This window comes from Phoxinus phoxinus (assembly GCF_949152265.1).
Source record: "Phoxinus phoxinus genome assembly, chromosome: 1".
Taxonomy (NCBI): Eukaryota; Metazoa; Chordata; class Actinopteri; order Cypriniformes; family Leuciscidae; genus Phoxinus; species Phoxinus phoxinus.
The window spans coordinates 1976842-1997237 of NC_136876.1; the positions used below are offsets into that span (position 1 = coordinate 1976842).

Here is a 20396-nt window from a genome sequence, read left to right on the forward strand (position 1 = left end):
ACTTGACTTGGACTCTAGCTCAAAGACTTGAGACTTGACTTGGACTCTAGCTCAAAGACTTGAGACTTGACTTGGACTCTAGCTCAAAGACTTGAGACTTGACTTGGACTCTAGCTCAGAGACTTGAGACTTGACTTGGACTCTAGCTCAGAGACTTGAGACTTGACTTGGACTCTAGCTCAGAGACTTGAGACTTGACTTGGACTCTAGCTCAAAGACTTGAGACTTGACTTGGACTCTAGCTCAAAGACTTGAGACTTGACTTGGACTCTAGCTCAAAGACTTGAGACTTGACTTGGACTCTAGCTCAAAGACTTGAGACTTGACTTGGACTCTAGCTCAGAGACTTGAGACTTGACTTGGACTCTAGCTCAGAGACTTGAGACTTGACTTGGACTCTAGCTCAGAGACTTGAGACTTGACTTGGACTCTAGCTCAGAGACTTGAGACTTGACTTGGACTCTAGCTCAGAGACTTGAGACTTGACTTGGACTCTAGATCAGAGACTTGTGAGCATCTCTGGTGTGTACTCACTGTTGTTGTTTGTTAAGTGTGTGCGTGTACTCACTGTTGTTGTTTGTTAAGTGTGTGTGTACTCACTGTTGTTGTTTGTTAAGTGTGTGTGTGTGTGTACTCACTGTTGTTGTTTGTTAAGTGTGTGTGTGTGTGTGTACTCACTGTTGTTGTTTGTTAAGTGTGTGTGTGTACTCACTGTTGTTGTTTGTTAAGTGTGTGTGTGTGTGTGTACTCACTGTTGTTGTTTGTTAAGTGTGTGTGTGTACTCACTGTTGTTGTTTGTTAAGTGTGTGTGTGTGTGTGTACTCACTGTTGTTGTTTGTTAAGTGTGTGTGTGTGTGTACTCACTGTTGTTGTTTGTTAAGTGTGTGTGTGTGTGTACTCACTGTTGTTGTTTGTTAAGCGTGCGTGTGTGTGTGTGTACTCACAGTTGTTGTTTGCTAAGCGTGTGTGTGTGTGTGTGTGTACTCACAGTTGTTGTTTGCTAAGCGTGTGTGTGTGTGTGTGTGTACTCACAGTTGTTGTTTGTTAAGTGTGTGTGTGTGTGTGTGTGTGTACTCACAGTTGTTGTTTGCTAAGCGTGTGTGTGTGTGTGTACTCACAGTTGTTGTTTGCTAAGCGTGTGTGTGTGTGTGTGTACTCACAGTTGTTGTTTGCTAAGCGTGTGTGTGTGTGTGCACTCACAGTTGTTGTTTGTTAAGCGTGTGTGTGTGTGTGTGTGTGTGTACTCACAGTTGTTGTTTGCTAAGCGTGTGTGTGTCCACCCCGCGCGTCTCTGTGAGTTGTGTGGTTTTCTCCAGCTCTTCTCGGTGTGCTTTCTGTAACGCCTCCATCACTGACAACACACACACACACACACACACACACATCATTCACAGCACTGCCAATGATGTCATCAAATAGAAAACAAATATTTAAGCATTTTGACAGGTAGGGAGACTGAAGTTATTCGGTGGGAGTGTGCAGAGGTATAAAGAAAACTTTGCATCATGGGTAATGTCGTTTTTCCACCACAAATGTAGTTGTTAAACATGATTATTTAAAATATAAAGTTGAAATGATGCGAACATATGGCTTCGACAGAACCAAACACCATGGCCAGTACCTGAGCTGCGGTTGGTCTCTATAGGGTCACATGTTAGTGGGAGTGGCCAGTACCTGAGCCGCGGTTGGTCTCTATAGGGTCACATGTTAGTGGGAGTGGCCAGTACCTGAGCTGCGGTTGGTCTCTATAGGGTCACATGTTAGTGGGAGTGGCCAGTACCTGAGCTGCGGTTGGTCTCTATAGGGTCACATGTTAGTGGGAGTGGCCAGTACCTGAGCTGCGGTTGGTCTCTATAGGGTCACATGTTAGTGGGAGTGGCCAGTACCTGAGCTGCGGTTGGTCTCTATAGGGTCACATGTTAGTGGGAGTGGCCAGTACCTGAGCTGCGGTTGGTCTCTATAGGGTCACATGTTAGTGGGAGTGGCCAGTACCTGAGCTGCGGTTGGTCTCTATAGGGTCACATGTTAGTGGGAGTGGCCAGTACCTGAGCTGCGGTTGGTCTCTATAGGGTCACATGTTAGTGGGAGTGGCCAGTACCTGAGCTGCGGTTGGTCTCTATAGGGTCACATGTTAGTGGGAGTGGCCAGTACCTGAGCTGCGGTTGGTCTCTATAGGGTCACATGTTAGTGGGAGTGGCCAGTACCTGAGCTGCGGTTGGTCTCTATAGGGTCACGTTAGTGGGAGTGGCCAGTCCCTGAGCCGCGGTTGGTCTCTATAGGGTCACATGTTAGTGGGAGTGGCCAGTACCTGAGCTGCGGTTGGTCTCTATAGGGTCACATGTTAGTGGGAGTGGCCAGTACCTGAGCTGCGGTTGGTCTCTATAGGGTCACATGTTAGTGGGAGTGGCCAGTACCTGAGCCGCGGTTGGTCTCTATAGGGTCACATGTTAGTGGGAGTGGCCAGCACCTGAGCCGCGGTTGGTCTCTATAGGGTCACATGTTAGTGGGAGTGGCCAGCACCTGAGCCGCGGTTGGTCTCTATAGGGTCACATGTTAGTGGGAGTGGCCAGTACCTGAGCTGCGGTTGGTCTCTATAGGGTCACATGTTAGTGGGAGTGGCCAGTACCTGAGCTGCGGTTGGTCTCTATAGGGTCACATGTTAGTGGGAGTGGCCAGTACCTGAGCTGCGGTTGGTCTCTATAGGGTCACATGTTAGTGGGAGTGGCCAGCACCTGAGCCGCGGTTGGTCTCTATAGGGTCACATGTTAGTGGGAGTGGCCAGTACCTGAGCTGCGGTTGGTCTCTATAGGGTCACATGTTAGTGGGAGTGGCCAGTACCTGAGCTGCGGTTGGTCTCTATAGGGTCACATGTTAGTGGGAGTGGCCAGTACCTGAGCCGCGGTTGGTCTCTATAGGGTCACATGTTAGTGGGAGTGGCCAGTACCTGAGCTGCGGTTGGTCTCTATAGGGTCACATGTTAGTGGGAGTGGCCAGTACCTGAGCCGCGGTTGGTCTCTATAGGGTCACATGTTAGTGGGAGTGGCCAGTACCTGAGCTGCGGTTGGTTTCTATAGGGTCACATGTTAGTGGGAGTGGCCAGTACCTGAGCTGCGGTTGGTCTCTATAGGGTCACATGTTAGTGGGAGTGGCCAGTACCTGAGCCGCGGTTAGTCTCTATAGGGTCACATGTTAGTGGGAGTGGCCAGTACCTGAGCTGCGGTTGGTCTCTATAGGGTCACATGTTAGTGGGAGTGGCCAGTACCTGAGCTGCGGTTGGTCTCTATAGGGTCACATGTTAGTGGGAGTGGCCAGTACCTGAGCTGCGGTTGGTCTCTATAGGGTCACATGTTAGTGGGAGTGGCCAGTACCTGAGCTGCGGTTGGTCTCTATAGGGTCACATGTTAGTGGGAGTGGCCAGTACCTGAGCTGCGGTTGGTCTCTATAGGGTCACATGTTAGTGGGAGTGGCCAGTACCTGAGCTGCGGTTGGTCTCTATAGGGTCACATGTTAGTGGGAGTGGCCAGTACCTGAGCTGCGGTTGGTCTCTATAGGGTCACATGTTAGTGGGAGTGGCCAGTACCTGAGCCGCGGTTGGTCTCTATAGGGTCACATGTTAGTGGGAGTGGCCAGTACCTCTCGCAGTGGCGTCTGTCTCCTCACTCAGCAGCGAGTCTCTCTCTCTCTCCAGAGCGCTGATTTGCTGTGTGTGCTGTCGCTCCAGCTGCTCCAGAGCCTCCCTGTGCACACGCTCCATCTGCTGCAGACTGTCCCCGCAGCGAGACTCCGCCCCACAGCACGCTGGCCCCGCCCACCCCGACCCAAGCCCCGCCCCCAGCCCTGCCAGCTGCTGCCTCAGAGACGCCACCTGCAGGACAGGAAGACACATGCGGAGGTAAAGCCTTCTGCAGGGGTGCAGCTGTACTGGACAGGTAACACGCTCATGCACACACACACACACACACACACACACAGAGAGAGAGAGCAGAACAAATGACTGCCAATAAAGCTTTTTAAGGACTTTATGGAGTTCATTTGATCGCTAAATTAACCCTTATAACACACAAAAAAAAAAACATGCAGCCGTTTTTACGGGTCAATTTAGACCCGGTGGAACATGAGCATTCTTTGACATTTCGAATAATACTTGGACTATAGCAAAAACTAAATAATAATAATATTTACGAGAAAATGAATTTGAATATAACATTATATTAAATTCATTATAAGATGAGAATGAACAGTTTCAATCCCAACTGAAATCAATGGAATTATTATGTATTGAACCTATAAATAAATATATATATATATATATAAAGAATGATTACTCTAGAATGTTTTCAAACATAATAATAAATATATATTAAGTATAGAAAAGGAATATACTTATTTTACTTGAATAAATACATTTTTATTATGAAAAAGGTGATCAATATCACAAACAATAGGCGTGAATAATTATGGTTAACAACAAAATTCAGTCCCGAAAGGGTGATATATGGGAAAGAAACTAAATATATTTTACAAGAAAATTTATTTTTGAGAAAAATCTAACTCACAAAATTAAATAAATAAATCACCCAGTATATTGGCATAATATCATGTGTATATCTGGGTCAAAATTGACATTAAAAGTTAATTTCTCTTAAAAAACGTCTGATAAATTATAAGTTCTTGGATAGTTGACATATTTTAAAAGTTTGACCCCCATTAAAAAAAAAAACGATGCATTTTTTAACAAATCTTAAGAAATCAAACAGGAGCCGAATGCGTTATAAGGGCTCACGAGTCTCTCTGTGTTCTATTCAGTTCTCATAAAGTCATTCATGAGAGCAGATAGACAGTATCCACGCACTACCTCCCTCTCCAGAGCCTGATTGGCTGACGAGCCCATCGGTGGAAGTGACCTCATCTCCTTGAGTGGCAGCCGCTCAAACTCCGCCCACTTCTTCTCAATCTCCTCCTCTATTCGCCTCTGTTCCGACAGGCCCGCCCCCTTCCTCGACAGCACCGCCTCCCACTGGTTGTGGGCGTCGTCCCGCCGACGTTCCTCCTGCCATTGGCTGTGCTCCCTCACCTGCCCCTCTCCGGACTCTCTCTGATTGGCGGAGGCAGGAGTAGGAGGCGTGGCTACGGGCGACAGCTCCACATAGTCGAACTTGCTGTGGGCGGGGTTTGCGGTGGTGGAGGAGGCTTCTGATTGGCTGCGCAGTCGGTGACGAGCGTTCTCTTTGTCACTGCTCAGGCTCGGCAGCCTGCGGGAAGACACACACATCAGTGCGTCAGTGTGTGTGAGAGTGAGTGTGTGTGAGAGAGAGAGAGAGAGAGAGAGAGAGAGAGAGAGAGAGAGAGAGAGAGAGAGATTGGTCTCTATAGGGTCACATGTTAGTGGGAGTGGCCAGTACCTGAGCCAGAGAGAGAGAGAGAGTGAGTGAGTGAGTGAGTGAGTGAGTGAGTGAGTGAGTGAGTGAGTGAGTGAGTGAGTGTGTGTTACTGACTGTGTAAGGTCTGGAGAGCTGCTGGGTTGAACGTTCTTCCTCAGAACCTCGATCCAGTTCCTCCGTATCCCAGCAGTCATAGCTGAGAGTGTGAAAGCAGCGTTTCTGGTCTGAGGAACAGGGGAGTCAGAGATTGTGAGGAACAGGAATGCAGCAGGTCCCGACAGGATCTCTCTCACACACACACACACACACACGTCTCTACTGACCTGGATCTGGAAGCCGTAGTTCTTCTCCACGTCGAACTCCGACACCTTCACACACGACTTCAGGTCGATCTCTCCATCCACCTCGTCTCTCTGAGCAGATATCACACACTCTTCAGGACACCGGCATTCACGATCATTATAAATCTCACATCCACTGCGTTAAAGTGCGGAAACTACACAGTAGAAGATTCTGTTTCAAATCAATGCGGTTCTGCTCAAAGAATCCTGAACAATTAAATGTCTGACGGTTTCCACAGAAATCTGTGGAAATTGTGTGTTGTGTTCAAACATGCGAGTAAGTGTCGTGTTCATACATGTTAGCGTGTGTCGTGGTCATGCGTGTTAGCGTGTTCATACGTGTTAGCGTTTGTCGTGGTCATGCGTGTTAGCGTGGTCATGCATGTTAGCGTGTTCATACGTGTTAGCGTGTGTCGTGTTCATGCGTGTTAGCGTGTGTCGTGGTCATGCGTGTTAGCGTGTTCATACGTGTTAGCGTGTTCATACATGTTAGCGTGTGTCGTGGTCATGCGTGTTAGCGTGTTCATACGTGTTAGCGTGTGTCGTGGTCATGCGTGTTAGCGTGGTCATGCATGTTAGCGTGTTCATACGTGTTAGCGTGTGTCGTGTTCATACGTGTTAGCGTGTGTCGTGGTCATGCATGTTAGCGTGTTCATACGTGTTAGCGTGTGTCGTGTTCATACGTGTTAGCGTGTGTCGTGTTCATACGTGTTAGCGTGTTCATACATGTTAGCGTGTGTCGTGGTCATGCGTGTTCATACGTGTTAGCGTGTGTCGTGTTCATACACGTTAGCGTGTGTTGTGTTCAAACATGTGAGTGTGTGTCGTGTTCATACGTGTTAGCGTGTGTCGTGTTCATACGTGTTTGCGTGTGTTGTGTTTAAACGTGAGTGTATGACGTGTTCGTGTGATCATACGTGTTAGCGTGTGTCGTGTTCATATGTGTTTGCGTGTGTTGTGTTCATACATGTGAGTGTGTGTCGTGTTCATACGTGTTAGCGTGTGTCGTGTTCATACGTGTTTGAGTGTGTTGTGTTCATACATGTTGTGTTCATACACGTTAGCGTGTGTTGTGTTCAAACATGTGAGTGTGTCGTGTTCATACGTGTTAGCGTGTGTCGTGTTCATACGTGTTCGCGTGTGTTGTGTTTAAACATGTGAGTGTATGACGTGTTCGCGTGATCATACGTGTTAGCGTGTGTCGTGTTCATATGTGTTTGCGTGTGTTGTGTTCATAAATGTTGTGTTCATACGTGTTAGCGTGTCGTGTTCATACGTGTTTGCGTGTCTCGTGTTGAAACATGTGAGTGTGTGTCGTGTTCATATGTGTTTGCGTGTGTTGTGTTCATACATGTTGTGTTCATACGTGTTAGCGTGTCTCGTGTTCAAACATGTGAGTGTGTGTCGTGTTCATGCGTGGTTCATACGAGTTAGCATATGTTCATACGTGTTTGTGTGTTTGCATGTGTTGTGTTCACACGTGTCGTATACATACGTGTTTGTGTGTTCGCATGTGTTGTGTTCACACGTGTCGTGTTCACACGTGTCGTGTTCATACGTGTCGTGTTCATACGTGTTTGTGTTCGCATGTGTCGTGTTCATACGTGTTTGTGTTCGCATGTGTCGTGTTCACACGTGTCGTGTTCATACGTGTTTGTGTTCGCATGTGTCGTGTTCATACGTGTTTGTGTTCGCATGTGTCGTGTTCATGCGTGGTTCATACGAGTTAGCATATGTTCATACGTGTTTGTGTGTTTGCATGTGTTGTGTTCACACGTGTCGTATACATACGTGTTTGTGTGTTCGCATGTGTTGTGTTCACACGTGTCGTGTTCACACGTGTCGTGTTCATACGTGTCGTGTTCATACGTGTTTGTGTTCGCATGTGTCGTGTTCATACGTGTTTGTGTTCGCATGTGTCGTGTTCACACGTGTCGTGTTCATACGTGTTTGTGTTCGCATGTGTCGTGTTCATACGTGTTTGTGTTCGCATGTGTCGTGTTCACACGTGTCGTGTTCATACGTGTTTGTGTGTTCGCATGTGTCGTGTTCACACGTGTGTCGTGTTGCATGTTAGCGTATTCATACGTGTTTGTGTGTTTCGCATGTGTCGTGTTCATACGTGTTTGTGTTCGCATGTGTCGTGTTCATACGTGTTTGTGTTCGCATGTGTCGTGTTCATACGTGTGCAGTGTTGCATGTTAGCGTATTCATACGTGTTTGTGTTCGCATGTGTCGTGTTCATACGTGTTTGTGTTCGCATATGTCGTGTTCATACGTGTTTGTGTGTTTCGCATGTGTCGTGTTCATACGTGTTTGTGTTCGCATGTGTCGTGTTCATACGTGTTTGTGTTCGCATGTGTCGTGTTCATACGTGTGCAGTGTTGCATGTTAGCGTATACATACGTGTGCAGTGTTCGCATGTGTCGTGTTCAAACGCGTTTGTGTGTTTCGCATGTTAGCGTATTCATACGTGTGCAGTGTTCGCATGTGTCGTGTTCATACGCGTTTGTGTGTTTCGCATGTTAGCATATTCATACGTGTTTGTGTTCGCATGTGTCGTGTTCATACGTGTTTGTGTGTTTCGCATGTGTCGTGTTCATACGTGTTTGTGTGTTCGCATGTGTCGTGTGCATACGTGTTTGTGTGTTTCGCATGTGTCGTGTTCATACGTGTTTGTGTGTTTCGCATGTGTCGTGTTCATACGTGTTTGTGTGTTCGCATGTTAGCGTGTTCATACGCGTTTGTGTTCGCATGTGTAGTGTTCATACGTGTTTGTGTTCGCATGTGTAGTGTTCATACGTGTTTGTGTTCGCATGTGTCGTGTTCAAACGCGTTTGTGTGTTTCGCATGTTAGCATATTAATACGTGTTTGTGTTCGCATGTTAGCGTATTCATACGTGTTTGTGTTCGCATGTGTCGTGTTCATACGTGTGCAGTGTTGCATGTTAGCGTATTCATACGTGTTTGTGTTCGCATGTGTCGTGTTCATACGTGTTTGTGTTCGCATGTGTCGTGTTCATACGTGTTTGTGTGTTTCGCATGTGTCGTGTTCATACGTATGCAGTGTTGCATGTTAGCATATTCATACGTGTTTGTGTTCGCATGTGTCGTGTTCATACGCGTTTGTGTGTTTCGCATGTTAGCGTATTCATACGTGTGCAGTGTTCGCATGTGTCGTGTTCATACGCGTTTGTGTGTTTCGCATGTTAGCATATTCATACGTGTTTGTGTTCGCATGTGTAGTGTTCATACGTGTTTGTGTGTTTCGCATGTGTCGTGTTCATACGTGTTTGTGTTCGCATGTGTCGTGTTCATACGTGTTTGTGTTCGCATGTGTCGTGTTCATACGTGTGCAGTGTTGCATGTTAGCGTATTCATACGTGTTTGTGTTCGCATGTGTCGTGTTCATACGTGTTTGTGTTCGCATATGTCGTGTTCATACGTGTTTGTGTGTTTCGCATGTGTCGTGTTCATACGTGTGCAGTGTTGCATGTTAGCGTATTCATACGTGTGCAGTGTTCGCATGTGTCGTGTTCAAACGCGTTTGTGTGTTTCGCATGTTAGCGTATTCATACGTGTGCAGTGTTCGCATGTGTCGTGTTCATACGCGTTTGTGTGTTTCGCATGTTAGCATATTCATACGTGTTTGTGTTCGCATGTGTCGTGTTCATACGTGTTTGTGTGTTTCGCATGTGTCGTGTTCATACGTGTTTGTGTGTTCGCATGTGTCGTGTGCATACGTGTTTGTGTGTTTCGCATGTGTCGTGTTCATACGTGTTTGTGTGTTTCGCATGTGTCGTGTTCATACGTGTTTGTGTGTTCGCATGTTAGCGTGTTCATACGCGTTTGTGTTCGCATGTGTAGTGTTCATACGTGTTTGTGTTCGCATGTGTCGTGTTCAAACGCGTTTGTGTGTTTCGCATGTTAGCGTATTCATACGTGTTTGTGTTCGCATGTGTCGTGTTCATACGTGTTTGTGTTCGCATGTGTCGTGTTCATACGTGTGCAGTGTTGCATGTTAGCGTATTCATACGTGTTTGTGTTCGCATGTGTCGTGTTCATACGTGTTTGTGTTCGCATGTGTCGTGTTCATACGTGTCACACGGACCGTTTATCCGCTCGGCTCAAAGTCCAAACGGCAGCGCAGCGCGAGCTCACTAGAGCAGACGCGTTTACTCTGATCCGTCTCGGTCACTAGATCCAGTGAGAAGCGCTTGAATTCAGCGAGGAACACAAATGTCTCAGTGATTTAAACCAGTTTAAAGGCAGATGAAACAGCGCTGACGAACATGAGAAACACTGTGCGCAACGATACAGAGAAGGCTTTTCCGTCTAACGTTACACATTTCCATCATTTACCACGGATTTAACGTTACTGTAACGTTAGCCTAGTAATATTAACTGCACCATGAAATGTGCGTGGGATATAGCCTATATATATTGAATTGTATAATATTATTAATGTAGACAATGTATTAAAGGACTAATGTAATATAATTACAGTTTTTAATAATGTATTTAGGCTACTGGTTTTCATAAATACCATAGAAACCATAAAGTTACATTTTATCTGTGGTTATCATGATCTAAATGCATGATGCTGGATGACCAATGGTTAATTTTAATAAAACTAAAGAATATTACATTTTACCAAATAAAAATAATGTTGTTACTTTTTTTAACAGATGTTACTGTTTTTGTTAATGAACATAAATTGTATATAATAGTAAATCTGCATCCTAACTCAAGCTAATACTACTGAAATAAAGATATTTATTTTGTTAAGGAAAAATGACAAATGTTTGAATGTTCTACCTCGGATTTGTGAATGTTCCCCTGTTTGGCAAGTGTTTGTCATGATATGTTCTGACAATAAAGAGTAGTTTAAAAACACAACGCGCTGGTTTCTACAGCTTTCACTTTGGAGTAAAAATCTGTCTTTAAACTTGAAATAAATAAAGATTTGACATTTATCGATAATTATCGATATCGACTGATATAAAAAAAAATATCGTGATATTTTTTTTTGGCCATATCGCCCAGCCCTAGTTTCGCATGTGTCGTGTTCATACGCGTTTGTGTTCGCATGTGTCATGTTCATACGTGTTTGTGTGTTCGCATGTGTCGTGTGCATACGTGTTTGTGTGTTTCGCATGTGTCGTGTTCATACGTGTTTGTGTGTTTCGCATGTGTCGTGTGCATACGTGTTTGTGTGTTTCGCATGTGTCGTGTTCATACGTGTTTGTGTGTTTCGCATGTGTCGTGTTCATACGTGTTTGTGTGTTCGCATGTTAGCGTGTTCATACGCGTTTGTGTTCGCATGTGTCGTGTTCATACGTGTTTGTGTGTTTCGCATGTGTCGTGTTCATACGTGTTTGTGTGTTTCGCATGTGTCATGTTCATACGTGTTTGTGTGTTTCGCATGTGTCGTGTTCATACGTGTTTGTGTGTTTCGCATGTGTCGTGTTCATACGTGTTTGTGTGTTTCGCATGTGTCGTGTTCATACGTGTTTGTGTGTTCGCATGTGTAGTGTCCATACGCGTTTGTGTGTTTCGCATGTTAGCATATTCATACGTGTTTGTGTTCGCATGTGTCGTGTTCATACGTGTTTGTGTGTTTCGCATGTGTCGTGTTCATACGTGTTTGTGTGTTTCGCATGTGTCGTGTTCATACGTGTTTGTGTGTTCGCATGTGTAGTGTCCATACGCGTTTGTGTGTTTCGCATGTTAGCATATTCATACGCGTTTGTGTTCGCATGTGTAGTGTTCATACGTGTTTGTGTGTTCGCATGTGTCGTGTGCATACGTGTTTTGTGTGTTTCGCATGTGCCACTGTTCGATATTAAAGTTTTAGTCTGAGAAAGAGCTAAGAATGTGAATGCTGGGCTAAGGAAAGTGAAAAGAATGTGCAAGTAAATGAAAGAGAAAAGAAAGTTGATACAGGGAAGTCGTAAGAAGATTGAAAGAGAATAGAAAGTTGATAGATGGTAAGTAAGAAGATTGAAAGAGAAAAGGAAGTTGATAGATGGTAAGTAAGAAGATTGAAAGAGAAAAGGAAGTTGATAAATGGTCATAAGAAGATTGAAAGAAGATTGAAAGAGAATAGAAAGTTGATACAGGGAAGTCGTAAGAAGATTGAAAGAGAAAAGGAAGTTGATAGATGGCAAGTCGTAAGAAGATTGAAAGAGAATAGAAAGTTGATAGATGGTAAGAAGATTGAAAGTCGTAAGAAGATTGAAAGAGAATAGAAAGTTGATAGATGGTAAGAAGATTGAAAGAGAAAAGAAAGTTGATGCATGTAAGTAAGAAGATCCTTTTAAAAGAAAGATCTATAATAGCTACCGGTCGATATAAAATACGTCCGACTGTTTGCACTGTATTTTTTTTTTTTTTTTTTTTTTTTCCAAACTGTGATTCAGGAAGATTTTATTAATTTTTAGGGCTGTCTGATTGGAAGAGATTTTGAAGGGGAACGGGAGAGCTTCACTCCGACGAGGCGAGTGAAGATTAGCTATACTATGGAGAGTATAGAGGTTCGCTGTTTGTTTAAAACAGCAAAAGTGAAACGTGCTCTGTGGGGGCCCAGTGGGGCAATACTGGTGTGGTACACCACCCCAGCAGAGGACGTCCCTGGATTGTAGGTCCAGTGGCACCGCGAACCTGCTCAATCACTTCCATCTCAGACACGGTTTTAATTATTCTTATTTCTTTTGATTATTTTAATTTCTTCTATGTAAAGCACTTTGAATTACCACTGCTTAGCCTTGCATTTACTGAATGAGCACTGTGCCACTGTTCGTCCGACTGTTTGCACCGTATTTTATTTTCTAAACTGTTTTAATTATTCTTATTTCCTTTATTATCTATGTAATTATTTTTATTTTTATTTCTTCTATGTAAAGCACTTTGAATTACCACTGTGTATGAAATGTGCTATATAAATAAACTTGCCTTGCCTTGCCTTGCCTTGCATGTGTTGTGTTCATACGTGTTTGTGTGTTTCGCATGTGTCGTGTTCATACGTGTTTGTGTGTTCGCATGTTAGCGTGTTCATACGCGTTTGTGTTCGCATGTGTAGTGTTCATACGTGTTTGTGTGTTCGCATGTGTCGTGTTCATACGTGTTTGTGTGTTTCGCATGTGTAGTGTTCATACGTGTTTGTGTTCGCATGTGTAGTGTTCATACGTGTTTGTGTGTTCGCATGTGTCGTGTTCATACGCGTTTGTGTTCGCATGTGTAGTGTTCATACGCGTTTGTGTGTTCGCATGTGTAGTGTTCATACGCGTTTGTGTTCGCATGTGTAGTGTTCATACGTGTTTGTGTGTTTCGCATGTGTCGTGTTCATACGTGTTTGTGTGTTCGCATGTGTAGTGTTCATACGTGTTTGTGTGTTCGCATGTGTAGTGTTCATACGTGTTTGTGTTCGCATGTGTAGTGTTCATACGTGTTTGTGTGTTCGCATGTGTCGTGTTCATACGCGTTTGTGTTCGCATGTGTAGTGTTCATACGTGTTTGTGTGTTTCGCATGTGTCGTGTTCATACGTGTTTGTGTGTTCGCATGTGTAGTGTTCATACGTGTTTGTGTTCGCATGTGTCGTGTTCATACGTGTTTGTGTGTTTCGCATGTGTCGTGTTCATACGTGTTTGTGTGTTCGCATGTGTCGTGTTCATACGCGTTTGTGTTCGCATGTGTCGTGTTCATACGTGTTTGTGTGTTTCGCATGTGTAGTGTTCATACGTGTTTGTGTGTTTCGCATGTGTCGTGTTCATACGTGTTTGTGTGTTCGCATGTGTAGTGTTCATACGTGTTTGTGTGTTTCGCATGTGTAGTGTTCATACGTGTTTGTGTGTTCGCATGTGTAGTGTTCATACGCGTTTGTGTGTTCGCATGTGTCGTGTTCATACGTGTTTGTGTGTTCGCATGTGTCGTGTTCATACGTGTTTGTGTGTTTCGCATGTGTAGTGTTCATACGTGTTTGTGTGTTCGCATGTGTAGTGTTCATACGCGTTTGTGTGTTCGCATGTGTAGTGTTCATACGTGTTTGTGTGTTCGCATGTGTCGTGTTCATACGTGTTTGTGTGTTCGCATGTGTAGTGTTCATACGCGTTTGTGTTCGCATGTGTCGTGTTCATACGTGTTTGTGTGTTTCGCATGTGTCGTGTTCATACGTGTTTGTGTGTTTCGCATGTGTCGTGTTCATACGTGTTTGTGTGTTCGCATGTGTAGTGTTCATACGCGTTTGTGTTCGCATGTGTCGTGTTCATACGTGTTTGTGTGTTTCGCATGTGTCGTGTTCATACGTGTTTGTGTGTTTCGCATGTGTCGTGTTCATACGTGTTTGTGTGTTCGCATGTTAGCGTGTTCATACGCGTTTGTGTTCGCATGTGTAGTGTTCATACGTGTTTGTGTGTTCGCATGTGTCGTGTTCATACGTGTTTGTGTGTTCGCATGTGTCGTGTTCATACGCGTTTGTGTTCGCATGTGTAGTGTTCATACGTGTTTGTGTGTTTCGCATGTGTCGTGTTCATACGTGTTTGTGTGTTCGCATGTGTCGTGTTCATACGTGTTTGTGTGTTCGCATGTGTCGTGTTCATACGCGTTTGTGTGTTTCGCATGTGTCGTGTTCATACGTGTTTGTGTGTTCGCATGTGTCGTGTGCATACGTGTTTGTGTGTTTCGCATGTGTTGTGTTCATACGTGTTTGTGTGTTTCGCATGTGTCGTGTTCATACGTGTTTGTGTGTTCGCATGTTAGCGTGTTCATACGCGTTTGTGTTCGCATGTGTCGTGTTCATACGTGTTTGTGTGTTTCGCATGTGTCGTGTTCATACGTGTTTGTGTGTTTCGCATGTGTCGTGTTCATACGCGTTTGTGTTCGCATGTGTCGTGTTCATACGTGTTTGTGTGTTTCGCATGTGTCGTGTTCATACGTGTTTGTGTGTTTCGCATGTGTCGTGTTCATACGTGTTTGTGTGTTCGCATGTGTAGTGTTCATACGCGTTTGTGTTCGCATGTGTCGTGTTCATACGTGTTTGTGTGTTTCGCATGTGTCGTGTTCATACGTGTTTGTGTGTTCGCATGTGTAGTGTTCATACGCGTTTGTGTTCGCATGTGTCGTGTTCATACGTGTTTGTGTGTTTCGCATGTGTCGTGTTCATACGTGTTTGTGTGTTCGCATGTGTAGTGTTCATACGCGTTTGTGTTCGCATGTGTAGTGTTCATACGTGTTTCGCATGTGTCGTGTTCATACGCGTGTGTTCGCATGTGTCGTGTTCATACGTGTTTGTGTGTTTCGCATGTGTCGTGTTCATACGTGTTTGTGTGTTTCGCATGTGTCGTGTTCATACGTGTTTGTGTGTTTCGCATGTGTCGTGTTCATACGTGTTTGTGTGTTCGCATGTTAGCGTGTTCATACGCGTTTGTGTTCGCATGTGTAGTGTTCATACGTGTTTGTGTGTTTCGCATGTGTCGTGTTCATACGTGTTTGTGTGTTCGCATGTGTAGTGTTCATACGCGTTTGTGTTCGCATGTGTCGTGTTCATACGTGTTTGTGTGTTTCGCATGTGTCGTGTTCATACGTGTTTGTGTGTTTCGCATGTGTCGTGTTCATACGTGTTTGTGTGTTTCGCATGTGTCGTGTTCATACGTGTTTGTGTGTTCGCATGTTAGCGTGTTCATACGCGTTTGTGTTCGCATGTGTAGTGTTCATACGTGTTTGTGTGTTCGCATGTGTCGTGTTCATACGTGTTTGTGTGTTCGCATGTGTCGTGTTCATACGCGTTTGTGTTCGCATGTGTCGTGTTCATACGTGTTTGTGTGTTTCGCATGTGTAGTGTTCATACGTGTTTGTGTTCGCATGTGTCGTGTTCATACGTGTTTGTGTGTTTCGCATGTGTCGTGTTCATACGTGTTTGTGTGTTCGCATGTGTAGTGTTCATACGTGTTTGTGTGTTTCGCATGTGTCGTGTTCATACGTGTTTGTGTGTTCGCATGTGTAGTGTTCATACGTGTTTGTGTGTTTCGCATGTGTCGTGTTCATACGTGTTTGTGTGTTTCGCATGTGTAGTGTTCATACGCGTTTGTGTGTTTCGCATGTGTCGTGTTCATACGTGTTTGTGTGTTTCGCATGTGTAGTGTTCATACGTGTTTGTGTGTTCGCATGTTAGCGTGTTTACACGTGTCGTGTTCATACACGTGTCGTGTTGCATGTTAGCGTGTTCATACGTGTTTGTGTGTTTCGCATGTGTCGTGTTCACACACGTGTGTCGTGTTGCATGTTAGCGTGTTCATACGTGTTTGTGTGTTTCGCATGTTTCGTGTTCATACGTGTGATTCTCACCTCCTCCGCCGCAGAGTCTCTGTAGTACTTCAGTCCAGCGTCCGTCAGCACAAACCAGTGTTTCCTCCACTGAACACACACACACACACACACACGGTCAGTCATGATGAAACACACTTCAACATCATGATAACAGAGACAGACGTGTCTCACCTCTCCACTCTCGTCCAGTTTAGACATCCATCCCTTCTTAAAGTTCAGCAGGTCAGGCTACAGACAGACAGGTTTATCAGAGGAGTGTCAATGTATCGTCCTTAGCACTTAGCACACTCGCTCACTCACTCACACACACACACACACACATCTGCGTGTAAGTGTGTGAGGAACAAACACGATAGCACAGGAAACAACAGACACTGATGGTGAAACTGATGTTCATTTATCACTAAATAAAAACATAGTTTCCAAAGAATTTAAAGCCTAATGCAATTGTAAAATCCATCACTTATTTACACCAAAATATGAATAAATAGGCTAAACGTCACCAGTGTACTTCACCACAGATTACTCTAATCAGTTCTTCTGTAGTTCAGTAATAATGACGAACAAACTTTAATAAACACTCTTAGTCAAAGAGTGTCTGTGATTCAGAAAATTAATCAATATCAAATGATTCATCATGATGACTCAGTAGCTTCTAGAATGATTCACGAAAGCTCGGACAGAATCCAGTCATTATGATGGGATTACCGTGTATCAGAATGTCACGGGATTTGGATGAAATTGTGACAGAAATATAATACTATTGTAAAGTAGACTGTACCTTTCAAAGTAATAATATAATAATAACAAACTTAATTTTTATTACATTAACATTTAGTTGTAGTATTTTGTTTGCCAAGAAATAAAAGGAATTGTTTGATTTTCATTTGATAACATTTTAAAATATTTAATGGTTAATGATTCGTGCCTTAATTTGATTACCACCGTTTTTGACACAAAAAGACAAATTAACACATAAATGAACATTAGAAAAACTAATCTGATCAAATATTCGAGTTACACAATGATCACATGCCTTATAAAGCGCGCGCGCGCACACACACACACACACACACACACAGGTGATGGTGACAGCTGAACTAAACTCTGATCAGGATTATCAAAGCACTTATAATATCAGAGTTTGTGTTTATTTACATGAACTAGAAATCAGCCTCAGTAATGCGCATGCGCTGTGTGCGCGGGTGTGTCGCGCGCGCACAAACACACACACATATATAAAAAAACAAGTTATGTTTGCTCACGTACCGTGCAAACACAACACACACTGCACGCCAACACACACTAACTGGGGTTTGAATGGACTTGTACAACACAGAATTAAACTGCCGTCGTGTTTACACTGAGAGCGACGGATATTAAAGTGAATTAAAGTGAAACTCACCGTCATGATGTTCAAATCCAGCCGCAGCACAAACACAAACGCAGATTAAACACGCCGCATCTGAGAAGCTTTACCGCTGTCAGTGTTTACTAAAGCTGAAGATCATCATGTTTAATAATACTTTTACTGATTTAATCGATAGATCGCGACGTAAGTTTGACGGAACTCGCGCTGCTGTCGGTGTAGCCGGGGCGGATCCCGATTACAGTTCAGCGGAAGCGAGCGGCCAATCAGAACCGCCCAGCGAAGCACAACAACCAATCAGAACCGCCCAGCGAAGCACAACAACCAATAAGAGCCTCCAAGCGCAGCACAGCAACCAATCAGCAGCGCGCAAACAATACTCTCACAGTAAACCTGCTATGTTGGTTTAACACAAAATAATGGGGAGAACGCAAACTTGAGCGGCCGTCCTCTCCAACATAACTAAAAATTAATATAAAGTTAAAAATAAGCACACAAAAAATCTATATTAAAAGATGACACATAAATGTTAAAGTGTAACGTTACATCCAAAAATGACTCAATAATCACTCACTCGCCCTCATGCTGTTCCAAACCCCTATGACGCAAAGTAGATGTTGATTTAATCAGTTCTGTTCAAAGATGCAGTGAAAGTGAATGGTGACTGAGACTGTCATTCAGCCTAACATCGCCTTTTGTGTTCCAGAGAAGAAGAAAGTCAAATGGGTTCGGAACAACAATGGTGTGTAAATGATGACAGGGTTTTTATTTATGTGTGAATGATCCCTGTAAGTGTGTGTGTGTGAGTGTGTGAGTGTAGTGTGGCAGTGAGTGACGTGCCTGTTGTTGCATCGGTTCTTCATCAGTCTGATCCACGCTGCAGGAGAAATACACTGAGGGTCTGTGTGCTTTCTGCAGAACAAACACACACTGGTGTGAGCGTTGAAGGACCTCGAGTGTGTCTACAGAGATGTGACTGTACCTGCTTCTGTCCGGATGATCTGGACGGCTGCTCCTCGACCGGACTGCCTGCTCTCTGTCAAACACACACACACACACACACACACACACACACACACACACACACACATACTACATGAGACACACAGGTTCATGATCATAGACCTGGGCAGCAGACGTGTGTGCAAACAGTGTGTGTGTGTGTGTGTGTGTGTGTGTGTGTTTGGTTTTTGATGTCTTTCAGGATAAAGATACTCATGCTGGCTGGGTTTAACCAGTGGAAAGTACAAGGGTGTGTGGTTTTCTCATACACTGCAGACAGGATCGGTGTGATATTTTTAACGTCACTGAGGACTGCGACATACAGATAACTAACCATAACTCTAACAAAGATAACTAACCATAACTCTAACAATAACTATACAGATAACTAACCATAACTCTAACAATAACTAACCATAACTGTAATTATAACAATAACACAAACTATAATGATGACACTAACAATAACTATACAGATAACTAACCATAACTCTAACAATAACTATAGTACAGATAACTAACCATAACTCTAACAAAGATAACTAACCATAACTCTAACAAAGATAACTAACCATAACTCTAACAAAGATAACTAACCATAACTCTAACAATAACTATAATGATGACACTAACAATAACTATACAGATAACTAACCATACCTCTAACAAAGATAACTAACCATAACTCTAACAATAACTATACAGATAACTAACCATAACTCTAACAATAACTAACCATAACTGTAATTATAACAATAACACAAACTATAATGATGACACTAACAATAACTATACAGATAACTAACCATAACTCTAACAAAGATAACTAACCATAACTCTAACAATAACTATAATGATGACACTAACAATAACTATACAGATAACTAACCATACCTCTAACAAAGATAACTAACCATAACTCTAACAATAACTAACCATAACTGTAATTATAACAATAACACAAAATATAATGATGACACTAACAATAACTATACAGATAACTAACCATAACTCTAACAAAGATAACTAACCATAACTCTAACAATAACTATAATGATGACACTAACAGTAACTATGCAGATAACTAACCATAACTGTAATGATACCTATAACGGAAATGATAACAATAACACTAACTATGCAGATAACTAACCATAACTGTAATGATACCTATAACGGAAATGATAACACTAACACTAACTATAAAGATAACTATCGGCTAATGATAACTGTAATGATAACTAACTAATAATATCTGTAACAATAATTATAATGAAAACCATAACAATAACTATAGTGTACACACCAGCTGATGATAACATTGTTTATTTTACGTGTGTACTGCAGTTTTGTCGTCTGGCACTTTAAAAGCTCGAGCTCTCTAACGCAGGATGGATTCTGATTGGCTGTCAGTGTTTTTATCGTTCACCAGCATCAGAAAATGAGCTCTGAAAGCGATTCCAATGAAATTGTTCCATTGTGACATTATAGTTGTGGTTTAGACTTCCCTGTTTTCGCAGAGATAGAACAATTAATAAAACGTTATGGGTATAGTTAGTTATATCATCCATGGTGTGAACGGGCATTTAGGAGCAGGTGTACAGCTCGTATCCTTGGCCTGTGATACTCAGCCCTGAGCTGTGAGTGTAAGAGGGTGTGTGTTTACCTGTGTGTGCAGGGAGCTGGAGGAGTGAGCCCTCGATAGTGTACCACTGCCTCTTTCATCCTCTAGCTCGTCCCATTCCCAGTGAGGAGATTTGCTCTGGGAGTGACTGGAAACACACAAACTCAGATTCAGATCACCCGGGTCACTAGCTCATCACGACCGTGAGCCTGAAGATATGACTAAACCCTCGTGATATCTGATCCACAATATTCTACACATACTCTGGCGTTTACACTAGTGGTTGACCGATATATCGGCCGATATTTGTCATTTTTAAATATCGGCATCGGCCGGTAAGCTTTTCTGTTTGCCC

The 20396-nt window shown here is 43.5% G+C and overlaps 1 protein-coding gene across 4 annotated transcripts in view; it reads right to left on the reverse strand.

Annotated features, from left to right (window-relative positions):
* LOC307006151 (TRIO and F-actin-binding protein-like) overlaps positions 1-20396 on the reverse strand; it is a 34822-nt gene that overhangs the window by 9235 nt on the left and 5191 nt on the right. For 2 of the 4 annotated variants that reach the window (XM_079626829.1, XM_079626828.1), the window contains exons 5-14: positions 20084-20189; positions 18398-18451; positions 18256-18327; positions 16218-16274; positions 16065-16133; positions 5705-5794; positions 5496-5605; positions 4856-5252; positions 3634-3865; positions 1249-1351 (exon numbers count right to left, since the gene is read on the reverse strand). In XM_079626829.1, coding sequence (XP_079482955.1) covers positions 1249-1351; positions 3634-3865; positions 4856-5252; positions 5496-5605; positions 5705-5794; positions 16065-16133; positions 16218-16274; positions 18256-18327; positions 18398-18451; positions 20084-20189 — 1290 coding nt within the window. Of the gene's footprint in view, positions 1-1248; positions 1352-3633; positions 3866-4852; positions 5253-5495; positions 5606-5704; positions 5795-16064; positions 16134-16217; positions 16275-17451; positions 17721-18255; positions 18328-18397; positions 18452-20083; positions 20190-20396 lie in introns of those variants that run through there. The other 2 variants (XM_079626827.1, XM_079626830.1) reach the window with 2 other exon arrangements.